The sequence below is a fragment of the Babylonia areolata genome, chromosome 27 (assembly GCF_041734735.1).
Source record: "Babylonia areolata isolate BAREFJ2019XMU chromosome 27, ASM4173473v1, whole genome shotgun sequence".
Lineage (NCBI taxonomy): Eukaryota > Metazoa > Mollusca > Gastropoda > Neogastropoda > Buccinidae > Babylonia > Babylonia areolata.
The window spans coordinates 26,369,698-26,386,911 of NC_134902.1; the positions used below are offsets into that span (position 1 = coordinate 26,369,698).

At 42.2% G+C, this 17,214-nt stretch overlaps 1 protein-coding gene across 1 annotated transcript in view; it reads left to right on the plus strand.

Moving 5' to 3' along the window:
- Positions 1–17,214, plus strand: part of LOC143301296 (serine/threonine-protein kinase greatwall-like) — a 46,589-nt gene that overhangs the window by 24,413 nt on the left and 4,962 nt on the right. The window contains exons 5-12 of the mRNA XM_076615497.1: positions 1,690–1,829; positions 5,895–5,983; positions 6,234–6,334; positions 7,840–8,069; positions 8,745–9,951; positions 12,879–13,013; positions 13,150–13,327; positions 16,763–16,876. Of these exons, the coding sequence (XP_076471612.1) occupies positions 1,690–1,829; positions 5,895–5,983; positions 6,234–6,334; positions 7,840–8,069; positions 8,745–9,951; positions 12,879–13,013; positions 13,150–13,327; positions 16,763–16,876 (2,194 nt within the window). The remainder of the gene's footprint in view (positions 1–1,689; positions 1,830–5,894; positions 5,984–6,233; positions 6,335–7,839; positions 8,070–8,744; positions 9,952–12,878; positions 13,014–13,149; positions 13,328–16,762; positions 16,877–17,214) is intronic.

A 17,214-nucleotide genomic window follows, 5' to 3' on the forward strand; every position in this document is an offset into this window, starting at 1 on the left:
TGCAAACACAACTTGAGCTTCGTTCAAACTTGCAAAACTTTCGCCATAAATATGACAATGAGGTGAATAATTTTAGCTTTTAGAAATCAGGAGATAAAGAGCTCTCAGGGGAGCTAATTTGATGGTTAGCAGACTGTATTTTCTGTAATGCGGGACTCGAAACAATGAAACAATGTAACATGACGTACGGCATTGGTGAGCAAAATTTCATGACGTACGCCGTACGTCAACAGCGCAGTCAAGATGTTAAGGAAGGAGGGGTTTGAGGTAAAGATGAGGTCAAGGATTTGGGACTGTCTGGTGGGCTGAGAATGGGTTTGGGTGAGGAAGGAGGATGAGACAATGTCGATGATGGTTTGCTGGATGGCCCTGTCACTCGCAGAGGGGCTGACTACATGGTTGTCCCAATGTATGTCGAGGCAGTTGAAGTCTCCAGCTAGGATGATGTCCTTGTCCTTCATGCTGTCTGCTGTCAGCTTGTTAGATTTTTTCAGTTCTGCATGGTCCCTGGCATTCTGCTGGGGCATGTAGAAGACGCCAGCGTAGAGGTCTTTGCAGTCTTGGAACCTGACTCTAACCCAGTTCACCTCACAGTCGCTCACCAGTTCTGGTTGTTCTTCTGCTGTGAGGCTCTTGTGGGTCAGGATGAAGACACCTTCGCCAGGAGTGCTTCGGTCGTTGTGGAAGACGTTGTAGTCGTCCGGAAAGACTTCGCTGGAGGCGATTCTTAAACCACTGGGAGGCTTTCCTGGTTGTATGCCGCTCAGCCAGGACTCAGTGCCAAACAATGTTGGGGTGATGTACTGGAGCGCTGTCAGGAGCTCCGGTCGTTTGTGTAGCACACTCTGGCCATTGACGTTGAGGACCCTTAAGTTGGTTTTCTTGGGTAGGCTATAGACAGGGCAGCTGCTGTTAGAGTGAGCTGAGGAGCGTTGACGACTGGACTTTCTTTGCTCTTCACCCTTTCCTTCACGTGTGCTTGATGATCCAGACTTCGATCTCGTCGGTTTCCATTCCTTTGTAGTATGTACACTTTTCATACTCCTTGTCCTTATCATGTCTTTGAAAAATTACATAAACTCTGACAGTAGAAACTTATCGGCCTGCATTATCCACCATCTTGATGATGTTTTCTTCTCTCTGTGTGGGTATGTGTGTGTGTGTGCGTGCATGTGTGTGTGCATGTGTGTGCGTGCTTGTGTGTTGTGTTTGTGTGTGTGCATGGGTGTGTACTGTTCATGATGCAAAGATGGTGATTGTGGTTGATTCTTTTTCTTGATCATTGTTGCTTCTCATTTGTAACATGTAATTTGTCAAGCGCCATGAGCGATTGTTGTTTGAATTTTCTTGATTGTTGTTGTTTCTTTCTTGTTATACATGTAATTTGTAAAGCACCGTGAGCCTCTCTTTGAGGGAACAGCACTATAGAAGAGCACTTCATTATTATTATTATTATTGACTTGTATTGTGGTTGGGTGCATATGGAGGTGATGGAATACCTGGCCTTATCATTATTGTTACTAATATTGACTTGTATTGTGGTTGGGTACGTGTGGAGGTGATGGAATACCTGGCCTTATTATTATTATTATTGACTTGTATTGTGGTTGGGTGTGTGTGGAGGTGATGGAATACTTGGCCTTATCATTATTGTTATTATTATTGACTTGTGGTTACATGCGTGTGGAGGTGATGGAATACCTGGCTGGTGGGGACGTGAAGAGCCTGCTGGCAGTGTGTGGCTACCTTGAGGAAGACATGGCCGCCATGTACGTGGCGGAGGTCACTTTGGCCTTGGAACATCTTCACCACAAAGGCATCATCCACAGGTGGGCTGGGTGTGTGTGTAGAACGGGTGGAATGACATGGGGGATTCACAGAGTCCTGTGGGAGAAGATGTGTGTGTGTGTGTTTGAATAGTGAGATGTGTTTGTTTCAGTTTTCAGTTTCTTTTTCTCAAGGAGGCGTATCTGCATTGAGACAAATCCGTATATGTTACACCACATCTGCTAAGTAGATGCCTGACAAGCATCATAACCCAACAAGCCAGTCAAGAATTGAGTGCATGCATATTTATGTACCTATTAGAGTGGATTTCTTACAGAATTTGTCCAGAGGACAAGATTTATGTTGCCATGGGTTCTTTCTCAGTGTACCAAGTGTATGCTGCACACATGACCTTGGTTTATTGTCTCGTCTGAATGACTAGACGGGCAGTTTGATTTTCCAGTCAAACTATGGAGAAAGGGCACTTCCAGCATTCAAACCCAGACCCTGAAGGACACTATTGGTAGATAAGCATCTTAACTATTCTACCACCTTCCTTCCTGATGTGTTTGTAGTGAGTGAAAGTATGACAGGCTGATTTAGCGATGTTGTCATTTGTTCTCTGGAAGTGAAAGAAAATGTAGAACTAGAGAGATAGAGAGAGAAAAAAAATAAGTGAAAAAAATTCGGAAGTTTTTTTTCACACTGAAGTGGCATGTGGATATTTTGGTTTCTTGTAAATGATTTTTTTATGAGGAATTAATAAATAAAGAAATAAATGGAGATAACTACAAATGTTGACATATATTTTGAAACAGTTTTGGGTAGAAATTCATACATGGTGTTACATTGGTTTTCTGACTGGGGAGCTGAGTCTCAGTGGAAATAGGAAAACTGTATCTCTCTGCTGTTGGAGTACTTCTGTTTGATACTCTGTTTCTGTATTGGCAGTTTAAAATAATCTAAATGTTTTTAAACAAACTTTGTTGACTTTGTTTTGGTATAAAGACTTAAGCTCGTTATCGGCAGCCTCGCTTGTTAAACTGAAGCCAAGACTAAAAAACGTTGATTTTGCCCATTTTCCCCAGGCCTGTAACTTGTGTGATGATCAAGAAATAAAGATATGTTTTATATGGAAATAAAGTTCAGTTTCTCCTCTTTTCAATGCTTTTTTTTTTTTTTTTTTGCTTTTTTTTTTCCTTTTGTTTGTTTGTTTTTTGGTTGAATAAAAGTGTAAAAATTGAGGGTAGTCAAGGCTTCTGGCACGCCGTGGCCCACAGATCACATCAACTGATTTTCGCGTTTTTCTTTCCTTCCCTTGGCTTGCCTGTCCCATTTGATTTACAGAGCTATTTTTAATACAGCTGTGTTTGTCTGAACCTCATCTTTCCAGTGAATATTAGTTCGGCTTGCACAACGGCATATTGTGAATATTGAAAAAAAAAAAAAAAAAAAAAATTTTTTTTTATATGAACAGAAGCTCTTTTAATTTTCTGTTGAATGATATACAAAACTACCGCATGACTTTACTGGTGCAGATGAGCTTTGAGCCGAAAGAGAGGCTATGCATCATTCAGATGCCGAAATGGCAGTCGCAGCTGAGCTTAACTTCAACAAATGATTTTGGTCGGTTCTGGAACATTATAGGAAAACCTTTGCATTCATTTGGTTTTACTATCACACTGTTGATTATATCATCAATAAACATTTAAGAGGGCGGTATTTTTCACAATTAGTAAGTGTATGAAAGTGCTCGATCATTGGGAATACTCCATACTGCCGCACCACATTTCAAATTGGACTGAAGCGATGTTAGTTTTTTCTTATATTCATCATGATGGAATCAGTGAAAAGTATATTAACTTGCTGTTTGTTGAAATGAAATTAATCAACAGATATATTTTGTGGGTAGTGGTTTCACTTTTATTTACAAAACACAAATTACTACGCACAAAAATTTCCATTTTCCAGAACATCGTCTTTCCTGCAACTTGATAACATGATTTTTTTTTTTTTTTTAATTTTTTTTAAAAAAAAAATTAAAAAGAAGTAAAGAAAGAAAGAAAAAAGCATGCTGAATGTGACTTTTAATTCAAAAGGCATGGTAGTGTGTGGTCTGTCAGAGAGAAAGAGGATAGTGATGTGTATTTGTGCGTGTGTGTCTGTCCAGTTATGGAAAAGAAGAATTTAATGTTAAATTTTAATGATCATCTGCAATGGATCTATAAAAAAAAAAAAAAATGTCTTCAAATTGTACTATTGCTGTACCCCATTTTACAGGCCTTGCTCAGCTGAATACACATCACTTTATTTCATAAAAATGGCTTGATAAATGAAGAGACTGTACCTGTTGCTATTTTGACATATTTTCCTGTGTGAGAATTTGCAAAAAATAACTGGGTTTTAGAGCTCAATATCAATAAAATGATCAGGTAATATAGCTGGGAAAAAATAGGCATCTTTACTATATACAAAATTTCATTTTCCTTAATTTCTAGCTGTTTCTGTTTAGTATACATGCAATGATGCTGTAAAATTGGAGATTTGTCCAAAAGCTCAAAATAACACGCAAAAAGGCGTGGTTTCAGTGAACTTCAGTTGGCTGTAACTTTGGTTCTGATATAAATAGAAACATAATTTTTGTTGTGGGATGTTTGTTTTGACTTATAATTTTAATCAAAGCTTGTTTAAATGTTGTTTTCACAGAACTTTTATTTTTCTTAAAAGGTTGCCAGTACCTACTTATGCAGTCCCTCAACCCTGGCTGCAAACTGTTCGATATTACAAATTAAAACCAAACAAAAAATCACTCTCTCTCTCTCTCTCTCACTCATGTGGGTGGCTAACGTTTTGGTCTACATATACCTGTGTGTTGTGTATGGTATGATTGTTGTGCTTTGTCTGTATGCAGTGTTAGGTGGTAGTGTTGACTAGTATCTGGATTGGGTTATGTATGTTGACCCTGTTTTGCAATGCATTTTGTGGAAGATAATGTTCTAACAGTGTCTGTTATGCACTTTACACCTGTCTGATCATTGATGTCAGTGTGCCCCTGTTTGCATGCTAATGATATGCCTTTTTCTCTGGACAAGCTCTTGTAGGTATGGTCTGATGGATGTAGAGGGTGTGAAGTGTGACACAAGCTGTTGTGAGCACATTGTGTTTGGTATGTTGTGACACAGACTGTAGTGAGCACAGTGTGTTGGATGTGTGGTGTGACAGACACAGACTGTTGTGAGCGCAGTGTGGAGGAGATGTGGTGTGACACAGTGATCAAAGTAGAGTGTTGAATGTGTGGTGTGACACAGACTGTTGTGAGCACAGTGTTGAGATGTGTGACACAGATTGTGGTGAGCACAGTGTTGGATGTGTGATGTAACACAGACTGTTGTGAGCACAGTGTGTTGGATTTGTGGTGTGACACAGACTGTTGCGAGCGAAGTGTGTTGGGTGTGGTGTGACAGACTGTTGTGAGCAGTTTGTTGGGTGTGGAGGGTGTGTAATGTGACACAGACTGTTGTGAGCACAGTGTGTTGGGTGTGGTGTCATACATACTGTAGTGAGCACAGTGTGTTTGATGTGGAGGGTGTGTGGTGTGACACAGACTGTTGTGAGCACAGTGTGTTGTGTCTTGTGAGCACAGTGTGTTGGGTGTGTGGTGTGATGTATGACACAGACTTGTGAGCACAGTGTGTTGGGTGTTTGGTGTTAGACTGTTGTGAGCACAGTGCAGTGTGTTTGGTGTGTGGTGTGACACAGACTGTTGTGAGCACAGTGTTGGGTGTGTGGTGTGACACAGACTGTTGCAAGCACAGTGTGTTGGGTTTTTGGTGTGACACAGACTTGTGAGCACAGTGTGTTGGGTGTTTGGTGTTACACAGACTGTTGTGAGCACAGTGCAGTGTGTTTTGTGTGTGGTGTGATACAGACTGTTGTGAGCACAGTGCAGTGTGTTCGGTTTGACACAGACTGTTATGAGCACAGTGTGTTGGGTGTGTAGTGTGACACAGACTGTTAAGAGCACAGTGTGTTGGTGTGGAGGCATGTGTGGTGTGACAGACGACAGACTGTTGTGATTGTGAGCACAGTGTGTTGGATGTTGATGTTTCATGGCGTGTTCATGGCAGAGACCTGAAGCCAGACAATATGCTGATCGCAGGCAGCGGCCACATCAAGCTGACGGACTTTGGCCTGTCCAAAGTGTCCCTGGATGTCAGTGAGTAGCTTCCCTTGTGCTTAAACTCTTCAGGTGGTGACCCTGACAGGTAGCAGGGCTTGGTTGGTAACATCACAAATGTGGGTCGTTCCCTTTTTCTTGACTCTCCTTTCACACACACACACACACACACACACACACAAAACAGTGCACACACACACACACACACTGTAAATATGCATACAGATAAATTATTTTTTTAATTTTCAAAATTAAAAAAAACAAAAAAACAAATGTTTTATGCTGACAGACAGCACTCCATTGGCATCCAACCAGCTTACACCGATGTCTCGTGTGGACCAGTACCGCACCCCTGGCCAGATCCTGTCTCTGCGCTCCTCTCTCGCCTTTGTGAGTCATACTGCATCATTGCAAACTAGTCTTCTGGGTTTTTTTTTCTTCCTTTTTTTTTTTAAATGGAAAAAGAAGAGAGGAAAACAAAGAAGACTGCATGTTGTGTCAATCTGCTCTTGTGACTCATGCTGCACATTGCAAATTAGTTGTTTAAATTATCTTTCTCTTAAAAGAGAGAAAAACAAAGAAGACTGCTTTTGTCACACACAATGCTGAACCAAAAAAAAAATGATGACATGACCACCCAAAACCCAAAGATGTTGAAATAAATGGAAATTTGCTTAAAACAGAAGCATAGTTATAACTTTCACGAGAAACTGAAAGAAAATTCTTCCCCACCCCCCTTTTCCACTCCCTTTCATTGCACAATATCATACCAAAAACTGGGTCAGCCCACAAATGATGGTGCCTGTAACATGGAGTCATGGGATAAAACACTCAATGAGCACCATATGGACAGGTTGTATCTGACTTTTGCAGCATGGCTTCGGAAAGCTTCAGTAGTCATGAATTATCAAGTTCTTTTGGAAATCGCTAAATGTACACCCTCACTTAAAATGATCTGCCATAGTTTGTGTCCCTTGATTGTGGTATCTGAAAGTAGTGAGCATATGTTGAAATATGTTGGGTTTTTTTGTTTTTTTTTAATACACATCATTATTGTATAGCGATGGGCTGACTATATTTGACTAATGTAGATTTCTCCAAAGGAATGTTGTGCATCATAAAGACTTTATTCTTATAGTTGGTTTTTTTTTGTTTTTTTTTTGTTGGTGTTTTTTTTTTGTGTGTGTGTGTATTTGTGTTTCATACCATCTAGACGAGCGCATTAGCCAAGTGGTTAAAGCATTTCATTCTTAGGGTCCCTGGTTCGAATCTTGGTAATGGCGCCTGATGGGTAAAGAGTGGAGATTTTTCCAGGTCAACATATGTGCAGACCTGCTAGTGCCTGAACCTCCTTCATGTGTATATGCACGCAGAAGCATAAATATGCACGTTAAAGATCCTGTAACCTATGTCAGCGTTCAGTGGGTTATGGAAACGAGAATATACCCAGCATGCACACACCCCAAAAATGGAGTATGGCTGCCAACATGGCAGAGTAAATGAACAAAAATGGTCATACACGTAAAATGTTACATGTCTGTCTGAATGTGTATGTGTGCATGCCTGAAATCTGATTTAATGACACAGGAAACGAATGATGAGTGCCCAATGGCAGCTGTCAGTCGGCTCTACCCAGGAAGGCAGCCTGTTATGCAAATGAATCTGAGTATGTAAAGCGCTTAGAGCTTGGTCTCTGACCAAGGATAGGCACTATATGAGTTCCATTATTATTATTATTAATATTATTATCTTTAATGTATGGATTTGATGATCTGCGCGCATTTACACACGGAGGGGGTTCAGACACTAGCAGGTCATATCAAATCAAATCTTTTACTGGTGTAAAGTATTAGTCTGCTGATTCCCCGCCTCCTCAACATCCTCCACCCCCCCAGTCGGCACCCAGATACCAGGAGCAGCAGCGACTGGTGGCCCAGCGCGACAGCAAGACCCGCAAGTCCCTGTTGGCATCACCCCCATCCTCCTCACGCCACCACAGAGCTGCAGCAGCGACCCCCAGTCCTCTGGTGCCACCCTCCCAGCAGCTGTCCACTGGCTGCAGGATGCTGCACCAGCCTGGCCCTTTCCCTTTCCGCCTGACGCTGACCCCTGACATGTCCCCAAGGTGAGGGGGGTGTGCTGGTGACACGCACCTGACAGTGTGATGTGTGTGTGTGTGTGTGTATCTTGTGGGTGTGTTAGGTCTGGTGGGTGTGATGTTTGTGTGTAATGGGTGTGAGGTGAGTGTGTCTAGTGGGTGTGAGGTTTGTGTCTGATGGTGTGAGGCGTGTCTAATGGGTGTGAGGTGCATATGTCTGATGTGTGTGAGGTGTGTGTGTGTAATGGAAATGAGGTGTATGTCCAATGGGTGTGTTTGTCTAATGGATGTAAGGTGTGGGGTGTGTGTCTGAGGGGTGTATGTCTCATGTGTGTGAATCAGAATCAGTTTTACTTGTCAGTTAGACCTTAGCAAGGTTTGTAAGACATGCATACACAGTCACACATATCACACACAAAAAGTTTGTGTGTAAAGTCTGTTAAGTGTGCATGATGTCTAAAATGTGTGAGGTGTGTGTGTGTGTATGTCTCAAGTCTATAAAGTGTGTATGATGTCTAATGTGTGTGAGGTGTGTATGTCTAAAGTGTGTGTGTATATGTATGTCTGAAGTCTGTGAGGTGTGTATGATATTTAAAGTGTGTTATGTATGTGTGTGTGTTTATGATGTCTGTTAAGTGTGCATGATGTCTAAAATGTGTGTGTGTGTGTGTATGTCTAAAGTGTGTGAGGTGTGTGTGTCAGGACCCCCAGGCAGTCTAGACCTCTGGTGACCAACCTGACACCCACACTGGTGCAGAGCGTGCACTGGAAGCACTCCTCCACCATGGATACCAGCCAGGGCCGCTCCAGCCATTCCAGCTCCCTCGTTGCTGCCGCGGACCTCAGCCACATCCACGGCCACCTGGCAGACTCCTCCATCTCCTCCAATGATGACGTCTTCTCCAGCACCCACCACGACCTGAGGGACCTGTCAGTCCTGGCACCCCCCACCCCTGTCCGGGAGGAAGGGCAAGACAGATCAGTGGACAGGGGGTGTGGTGCTCGCCAGGACAACTCGTATGACAGCACCCCTGTGCAGTACAGAACCAACCGGTCGGTGCACAGCTCCTTCTCTGCCCGCAGCCTGCGCAGTTTCCGGGAGGGGTCCCCGTCCGACGAGCTCCTTGCGGAGGAAAAGCGGGAGGAAGAGCTGCTGGGTTTGCAGCATCACGGCACCGACCTGGAATCGGTGCCAGAGGAGAGCGAATTGCAGAGGAGCTCCCAGGGCAGTCACAGCGAGGCCAGTCAAGCCCAGGGGAAGGAGTGGGCGTCGGGACTGCCATCCAACAGAAAACGTAGCTACGATGCTGTGGTGAAGGACGCTACAGATCATAGTAGCTCTTCCGCTCACACAGGGCTGACGCAGGAGATTGTGGTCATGGGTCTGTCAGAGGGGAACAAAAGAGAGCATGGTGCCACCGGACACCACTCTGAAGGAGATTCTGATGGGCCAGATGTGCCCATGGACTGTGAAAGGGGACAAGCTCAGCCTGCTGATCATCACGTACCCCGGAAAGTGCGCATCACTTCCAGACATTCCAGCAGCTCTGGGTTGGATCATGACTGCCATTACCCGACAGCCCTGGGAAAGAACGTGGCATCTGGAGAGCGGGGACCTGCATCTGCCCTGAACTTGCCTGACTACCTCAACTCCCCTGCACTCAGCTCCCCAGAGACGGAGGCAGAGGATGCAAACCTGAGCCTCCTCAGCGACACTGACACAGGGGAGAGAAGTCATGGTGACCCAGTGGCAGTGCAGGGGGCAAGGGAAGGGAGTAGTCAGGCACCAAGGGAAGGGGAGGGGGCAGGAGAGTCTGCCCAGCATGCTGTCTGTGGGCTTCAGCCTGCTCCAGAGACAGCGTCTGCTGCTGAGGGACCCAGCCACAGGGCCACCAAAAACGTTGACTTTGTAAGTGCTTAGTGAGAGCTTTGCTTTTTCTGTTGATCATTGCCATCGCCATTGTTTTCTGGTACAAAACTCACACACTTCAGTTTTGTGGACATACCATACGGTATCTGAAGGATGCAATGAAATGACAGTTAGGTGGTTCTGCCGGTATAGATATGGTTAAACAGGTCAGTCTGCTAAAACAATTCTTCAAAAATAGATGACTTACAAACAATGAATTGGGAGAGTGGGTGTTCAGTGATGGCCTCTTTGCCATCATCTGTGCAATGAGCAACATGATTTTATATGATTTCATTGCTGTTACAATATTTTACTGATTATAAGGCACTTCCGATTATGAGACACATCTCCAAATTGAAAAAAAGATTAACAACCTTATGCTGAGTGGTTAAACTTAAGGGTTGGAGTTTAAATGTGAGGGTCCTGGGTTCGAATCTCGGTGACAGCGCTTGGTGGGTAAAGGGTGGAGATTTTTCTGATCTCCCAGGTCAACATATGTGCAGACCAACTAGTTCTTGAACTCCCTTCCAGTGTATACGCACACAGAAGATAAAATATGCACGTTAAAGATCCTGTAATCCATGTCAGCGTTTGGTGGGTTATATCAATTTAAAAAAAAAATTTTTTTTAAAGTGCAGCATATTATAAAGCGCATATCAAACTGATAAGTTGATTATTGATTGCTATTGCTACCGTGACCATGTTTGTACTTTCAGTCGATGTTGAGGCCCATCATCAGAACACTCTTTACATGTTGCATCATCTGCTCACATGTCTGTTCTGTCGATCTTCAGCTTCTTGAATCTGTCCTGTCCCTGCTTCTTCGTGTGCGTTTGTATGAATGTAAATTGTTTGTTGTTTGTAAGCTGATTCATAGGGAAGTTCCAGTCATTTTCAACACCCGAACTTCATGATGATAAGGCAGTAGACCTCGAAGTGATTCTGATTCACGGTATCGTTTTGACAGATTTTAACCATACACTGTGTGCACCATATAAGAAGATGAATGGGTTTGTCAGTTAACACCAAATTTGGCATAAAATAGGAAAAAGATCTTTCCAGTCATCTTGTTCAAAACAATATTGCACCTCTGGGATGGGCACAAATTTTTTTTTAAAAAGAAGCCAAATTATATGCAAACTGAATTTACTGTTATAATTTTTTTTTTCTCTCTCTAAAATTGGCTTTTCGATCTGATAATTTTTTTTTTCTCTCTCTAAAATTGGCTTTTCGATCTGATATTCTGACACAACAACAAGAGCAGTCATTTTTATCATTTTTTGTTCAAACAAGAACTTCTTTTGCTAAGCATGGAAGTTATATTTCTGGTGCATGTCTTTGGTGCAGATAGTAAAAAAGGGAAATTAATCTGTAATTACTGCTTGGGGGTTAGTTTGCTTTAAACTGATCTTTCTCATCTTAAACATTATGTTTTGAAATTATACTCAATACATAAAAAGCTTGTGTGTTTTACTCTATGTACAGGGCTTTCACTGTTCATTTGCCCAAGTGGTCTTTTTTGGAGAATACTAAAATCAGTACTACGAGTGGACTTTACAGATCTATTGGCTGAGCCCTGAAGGTCATGGGCAAAAATCAGTTGCGTACACATATTTATACATATTCAAAGCAGGTGCTCATATTCCTCGTGAACGCGAAGGATGCCATTTTGTTTCAAGTTGTTGACCTGCCCATTCAATCCTATATTCAATCGACAATACACGATAACATGTAATGGAAAGTTGAAGAAGGAGACCATTAAATATTTATTCAGAGAAAGATTTGTGAATGCCTCATCACTTAAGGATTATGCCCCTTATCATTCGGAATTCACAGTTAAAAACAGAGGCAAAACCATGAGAGTTAATACCCTTGATGAAACGTAAAAATTTCCAGTCTTGACTTTTCTCAAAATGAAGTCCTTTTTACTTCATACGATGTTTAGAAGTACTTGTACTTGGCTCTACATGTTATTAGTTTAACAAAATACTCAAATTTCATATCAACTTTAAAACTATAAAACTAGAATGAACATAAAAGAGAAATTGAATCGACCGTGTCATACATTCCCGGTGGGTGTAACTAAACTTGTACATCTATCTAGATCCAGAGAAAATGGCTAATGTTGCAGTGTGATTGCGGTTATAGCCACGTCTCCTTTACCGCAGACTTAAAAAGAATTTTATTTGCCCTTAAAGATTTTTTGAATGCCCAAGATACACCAGAATAATATGATTTAAACAGCGTTCTCACTGTGGATACTGCAATTGATTTATTGCCCTTTAAAAAAGCATGTTTAAATGTTAAATTTTTTAACATCAGTTTAGGAGCCATGATAGTGTATTGGGTAAGACAGTTTCTTCTCACCCGAACACGCAGGGTCCGAATCTGCCGTCAGGACTTTTTTTCTTTTTTTCTTTTTTTTCCAACCCTAAGCTTTCTAATAACAAATACAGAACACATTTTAACAATTAGATTTTTTTTTTTTAAAGGGTATCACAAGTGAGTCTTAAAGGCCTTGCCTCTCTTGTTTACTTTGAGTTGATGAAGACTAACCTGCACTAATGTCATCAAAGTCACTGCGAACATTGATGTTTGTAGCTTTTTACTGTCATTATCAGTTGTTTCTATTGTTCAATTAACTACCTACTTCCCTTTTACAAAGCTCATTAAGTTATTTCCTTTAATTGTACCTATACTTATTTCAAATGTTTATTTTTTGATTGTTTCCCCCAACACACCATATAATCACCCCCACTCCCCCACCTACCACCCCTACTCCCATCATCCTCTCCTACCTTATTTATTTATTTTTAAGTGATAACATTCAAATGTGAAAATTGATGCTCAAACAAAATGTCTGCAGCCACCAGTTTGTGTGATGGGACATTAAAATTCCTCCTCCTGTTCCTTCTCCTGATCCCCAGCAGGAGGAGGTGAGGACACTGTACCATGCAGCTGTGAGGGGCAGTGCTGTGGGCGAGGGGAAAACACACAGTGCTGTGGACTGGAGCAGGGTCACCGGCCTGGCCACACCGGAACGGCCAGCCGGCAGAGACAGGGTGAGTGAGTGCTGGCAACACTGAATCACCTGACTGTGCTTGTGCCTCATGTTCTTTAAATCATTGTAATAATGATGATAGAACAGTGATGATAATCATATGCATTTATGACAGTGGGCTGTGTTACCATGTGCAGGCTGCCATTCACAGCGACACCATCACCCCACTGCGCCGCCCTCTGTCCCTCTCACAGCTGCACAAGACGCCCAAGGAAGGGGTAAGGCGTGGACCCGAACCCAAACCCCAGGAAGAGGAGCGCATTCTGGGAACACCAGATTACCTGGCCCCGGAGATACTGCGCCTGGAAAAACATGGTGAGTTGCAAGTGCTGAGCCAGTGAAGGGGTTTGTTTGATGAAAACTATGGCCTTGGGCCCCAGTGGCTTCCACTGTTATATGTGTTGATTTAGTTATATCAGCTGGGGGAAAACTACCCTGGCAAGCTAACAGAAACAGAAACCCACTTGCCCTTTAACTTGACTGTGACTGCCTTTATTAAGAAAATAGAACAGGCTCATTGCCAGCATTCTGTTGTTTTTCAGCAGTTCACATTCCAACATGATTGAAGAGTTCATGTTGGCTGTTGACACAACATGGAGATTGCCGGATCCCTCTTGCTGGGAAATGTTTGTAATGTGCATTTACAGTGGTTTTGGTTTCTGTTTCCACTCATTTCCTTTCCTGCATCAGCTGCTTTCACAGAAGAAACTCATTTCACTCTCATTTTTGGACTGTAAAGCTATACTTTTTCTCAATTTCTGATGGATGAAATTGCTAGGGCTGTCACGAACTTGAAGAATAGCAATGGCTCAGGTGGCATACCACTAGAAGCACTAAAGGCAGACACACAAATATCAACTGAGGTGCAGCATCCATTACTGCAGAAGGTATGGAGTTCAAGACAAAGTGCCAGAAGGATAGGAAAAGGGATACCTCATAAAACTGTCCAAGGAAAGATTATCTCTCATACTGCCACAGCTGGCGAGGTACCTGTCCCCAGCAAGGTCTTGGGTAGAATTATGCTTGAAAGGCTTTGAGACAGCCTCAGGTGAAAGTCTGTGTGAAGAACAAGACTGCTGTATTCATGAATGCAAGTATTGATTTTTATTTGTGAATGCAGTGGATGTTGTTTTTTTGACAGAGAGCTTTTATGAAATTTTGATGTCATGTTTACTTATAATTAACTGGATCCTGTGAGTAGCATTTGAACTGGAAATTGTGCCATGTGAAAGTTATACATTATTATTGTTGTTATAGTCATGCACTGCCATACTGTGCATTATCATTGAACAATCAGTGAATGGCAGTCCCCCAGCTACATACCACTTGTAGACTTTAAGAAGGCTTTTGACATATTGGACAAAGAAGTTATCTGGAAACTGATGCACCACTACAGAATGCCTGCAGTGTTTATTGCCATCATCAAACAGTTGAATGACCACTCTACATGTGAGGTCATTCATAACAGCAAGCTGGAAACCCATTGATGCCATGTCTTCTTTCCTTGCCCTGCAGCCTGTTGTTTGTGTGAAGAGTGGAGCTGATGCAAGCTGTTAAGAGTATGTCCACAAGGCAAGGGAGTGGGGTGCAGTATGGTGCGTTTTTTTTCAGTTGGCAGCCGCATTGGGTGGGGCAGTGCGGAAGGCAAGTACACATCCTGATGTGGATGGCCCTTGATCTGGTGTGGGCTGCTTCAGCTTGAAACGTCCCCCCTAGTTTTGTTTGTGTTCCATTTCTTTGGGTTCAGTCATTTATACTTTCATTTAGTTGTATTGGTTGGCTGGTGGTTGTTGGTTGTGGTTTTTTTGTTTTTTGTTGTTGTTTTTTTGTTGTTTTTTGTTTTCATAGTTACTTTCATTCATTGTGCAAATTGTTGTTTTTTGGTTCATTCATTCATACTTTTCTTTCTTTCCGCATGTGTTTTATTTATATATTCCTGCACATGACTGGATGGATTTGCGTGTATGTGTGTGTGTGAATCTGTAGAAGTGCTCAAAATTTTCAACGCATGTGAGTGTGTGTGTACAATACCCTGTCCAGTGATGTTACATGAAGGGTTGTACAAAGGACTGTACAGCCTAGCCCTGTGGCAACTGTCTTACACCTTTCTTCACATGCACAGCACTAAGGAAATGCTCATCAGTCTGTTTCATCTTCTTATTCCACAGTTCTGAACTCTTTGTTGTGTCAGGCAACTGCTTTTACATGCTGACAAAAAGGACAAAGTAAGGAGGGGAAAAAATGTCAACAACAAAAAAAGACAAAAAACCCAACCCAACCTTTCCAGCTTTAATTATTCCAGTTCATCAGTGCAAATTGATCCATGTAAATCTGTACCGGTAGAGAGTTGTAATTTGTTGTTCAGTGTTTTGTAATATGGTTATTTGTTACTGAGTTTGTCATTTCATTTGTAAGGTGTGTCTATGTGTGTATTCATGTATTAGTGATGTTTTGAATTGAGTAAAGAATATGATTTTTTTTTGATTTTTTTTTTTTTTTTAAGTTAAGCAGTTTGTTTGACAAACTTTAGAAATACATTATTCCATATTCCCAACTTTGCACCTGATCCACAGTTGATCAGAAGCCTTGTTGGTATCCTGGGGGGGTTTTCAGTAGGAAGAGTATCCTCACTTTCTGGAAAATCTGTGCTTGAAAACTTTTCTATCGCTCTCTTTCTGGACTTCGCCTTTTTTGTCGTTTCATCCTTTTTGTATTTTCAGCCTTGCTGGTCCATTCACCTTTTGTTTGTTTTTCTAGATAGCCTGGAGTATTTTTAAAAATCTTTTTCTGGACTGACTGTGTTGTAACTTATATTCTTTTTTTTTCCAGGATGTGAGTTGCCCACTGTGAAAATATATTATGTGCATTTTGTTTGTGTTCATGTTACCTTTTTTATTTCCTGTGATGAAAAATTCTGGCAGCATGGTCAGCGTCAGAGACATGTGTCATAGTTTATGTACATGAAAATGACTGCACAGTGTACTTGTACTTAATTTTCTTTTTCAGGTGGATTGTTTTGCTTTTCTTTTTTTGCCAAGGTTCTGCAGGATCAGTAGTGACAGTGTTTCAGCCCTGATAAGGCCTTTTTCATTCAGCTGCTATATAAGCAGCAGTGCTTAATAAAGTAAACTGATCCCTTGTGAGAATCAGGTCTGTGGGGTATGAGTGGTTGCATCAGGTGTGGTATGCAGTTGGAAAGGTTAAGCTATTTTCACTGTAAACCCAGCCAGTAGATGACAGCTGCTGGTCAGAATTTGTGTGCTTATCATTTAGTGCTTTCCCACCATGGATACTGGCGATGATTGTTCACACTGGTCACCAGCCAGCTCCAGTCAGCATTTTGCTTCGCCACATGCATGCAAAACAGATGGCTGTCTGATCCAAGAGTATTTGCAGAGAAAATGGCAATGTTTAAGTTTACCACAGACACACAGCCACACACACACACACACACACACACACAGACAACCGAACACCGGGTTAAAACATAGACTCACTTTGTTTACACAAGCTTGTCAAAAATGACATGCTTAACTGTAACCTCACTAAAACATCATTGCAATGCTGAAACAATCAGTCATTCATGACAAAGAAGTTAAGACAGAGATATCACCAGCACATATGGTGAGTACCATAGTGTTTCTAGAAGGCAGACTTGGCTGTGTCTGAAGTGTGTTGCTGACATGAACGGAGCCTCACCCCCAAGCTGAGAAAAAAGAAAAACCTAACTGGAATGTGAACATGCTGCAGGTCCTGCCGTGGACTGGTGGGCGCTGGGGGTCTGCCTCTTTGAGCTGCTGACCGGGCTGCCCCCCTTCAACGATGAGACCCCCGAACTGGTCTTCCACAACATCCTCAACAGAGGTCAGTCCTTGGTCTCAGGGTTTGGAGGGAGGAGTAGTACTGTCTGTGGTTGTGTCTTAGACATAGATGCTATCTTGTTGCTGGCCGCATGAGGAAGCCAGAGGGCTCCATTCTCTGCAGTCCTCAGCCAGTTTGCTGGTGTCACCAGAGAGTCGTCTGATGACAAGAGTGTATGTGATGTTTGAGAAATATGCACTTAACTCAGTACTGCCAGTTAGCTCCCTGACTTCCCCTACAGACTGCCCATTTGTATGGGTAAGAAATAAGATCATCCAGAAACAAATGTTGGAATTTATTAACTGAAAACTTCCAAACTGATCAGTAACATAATGAGTTAG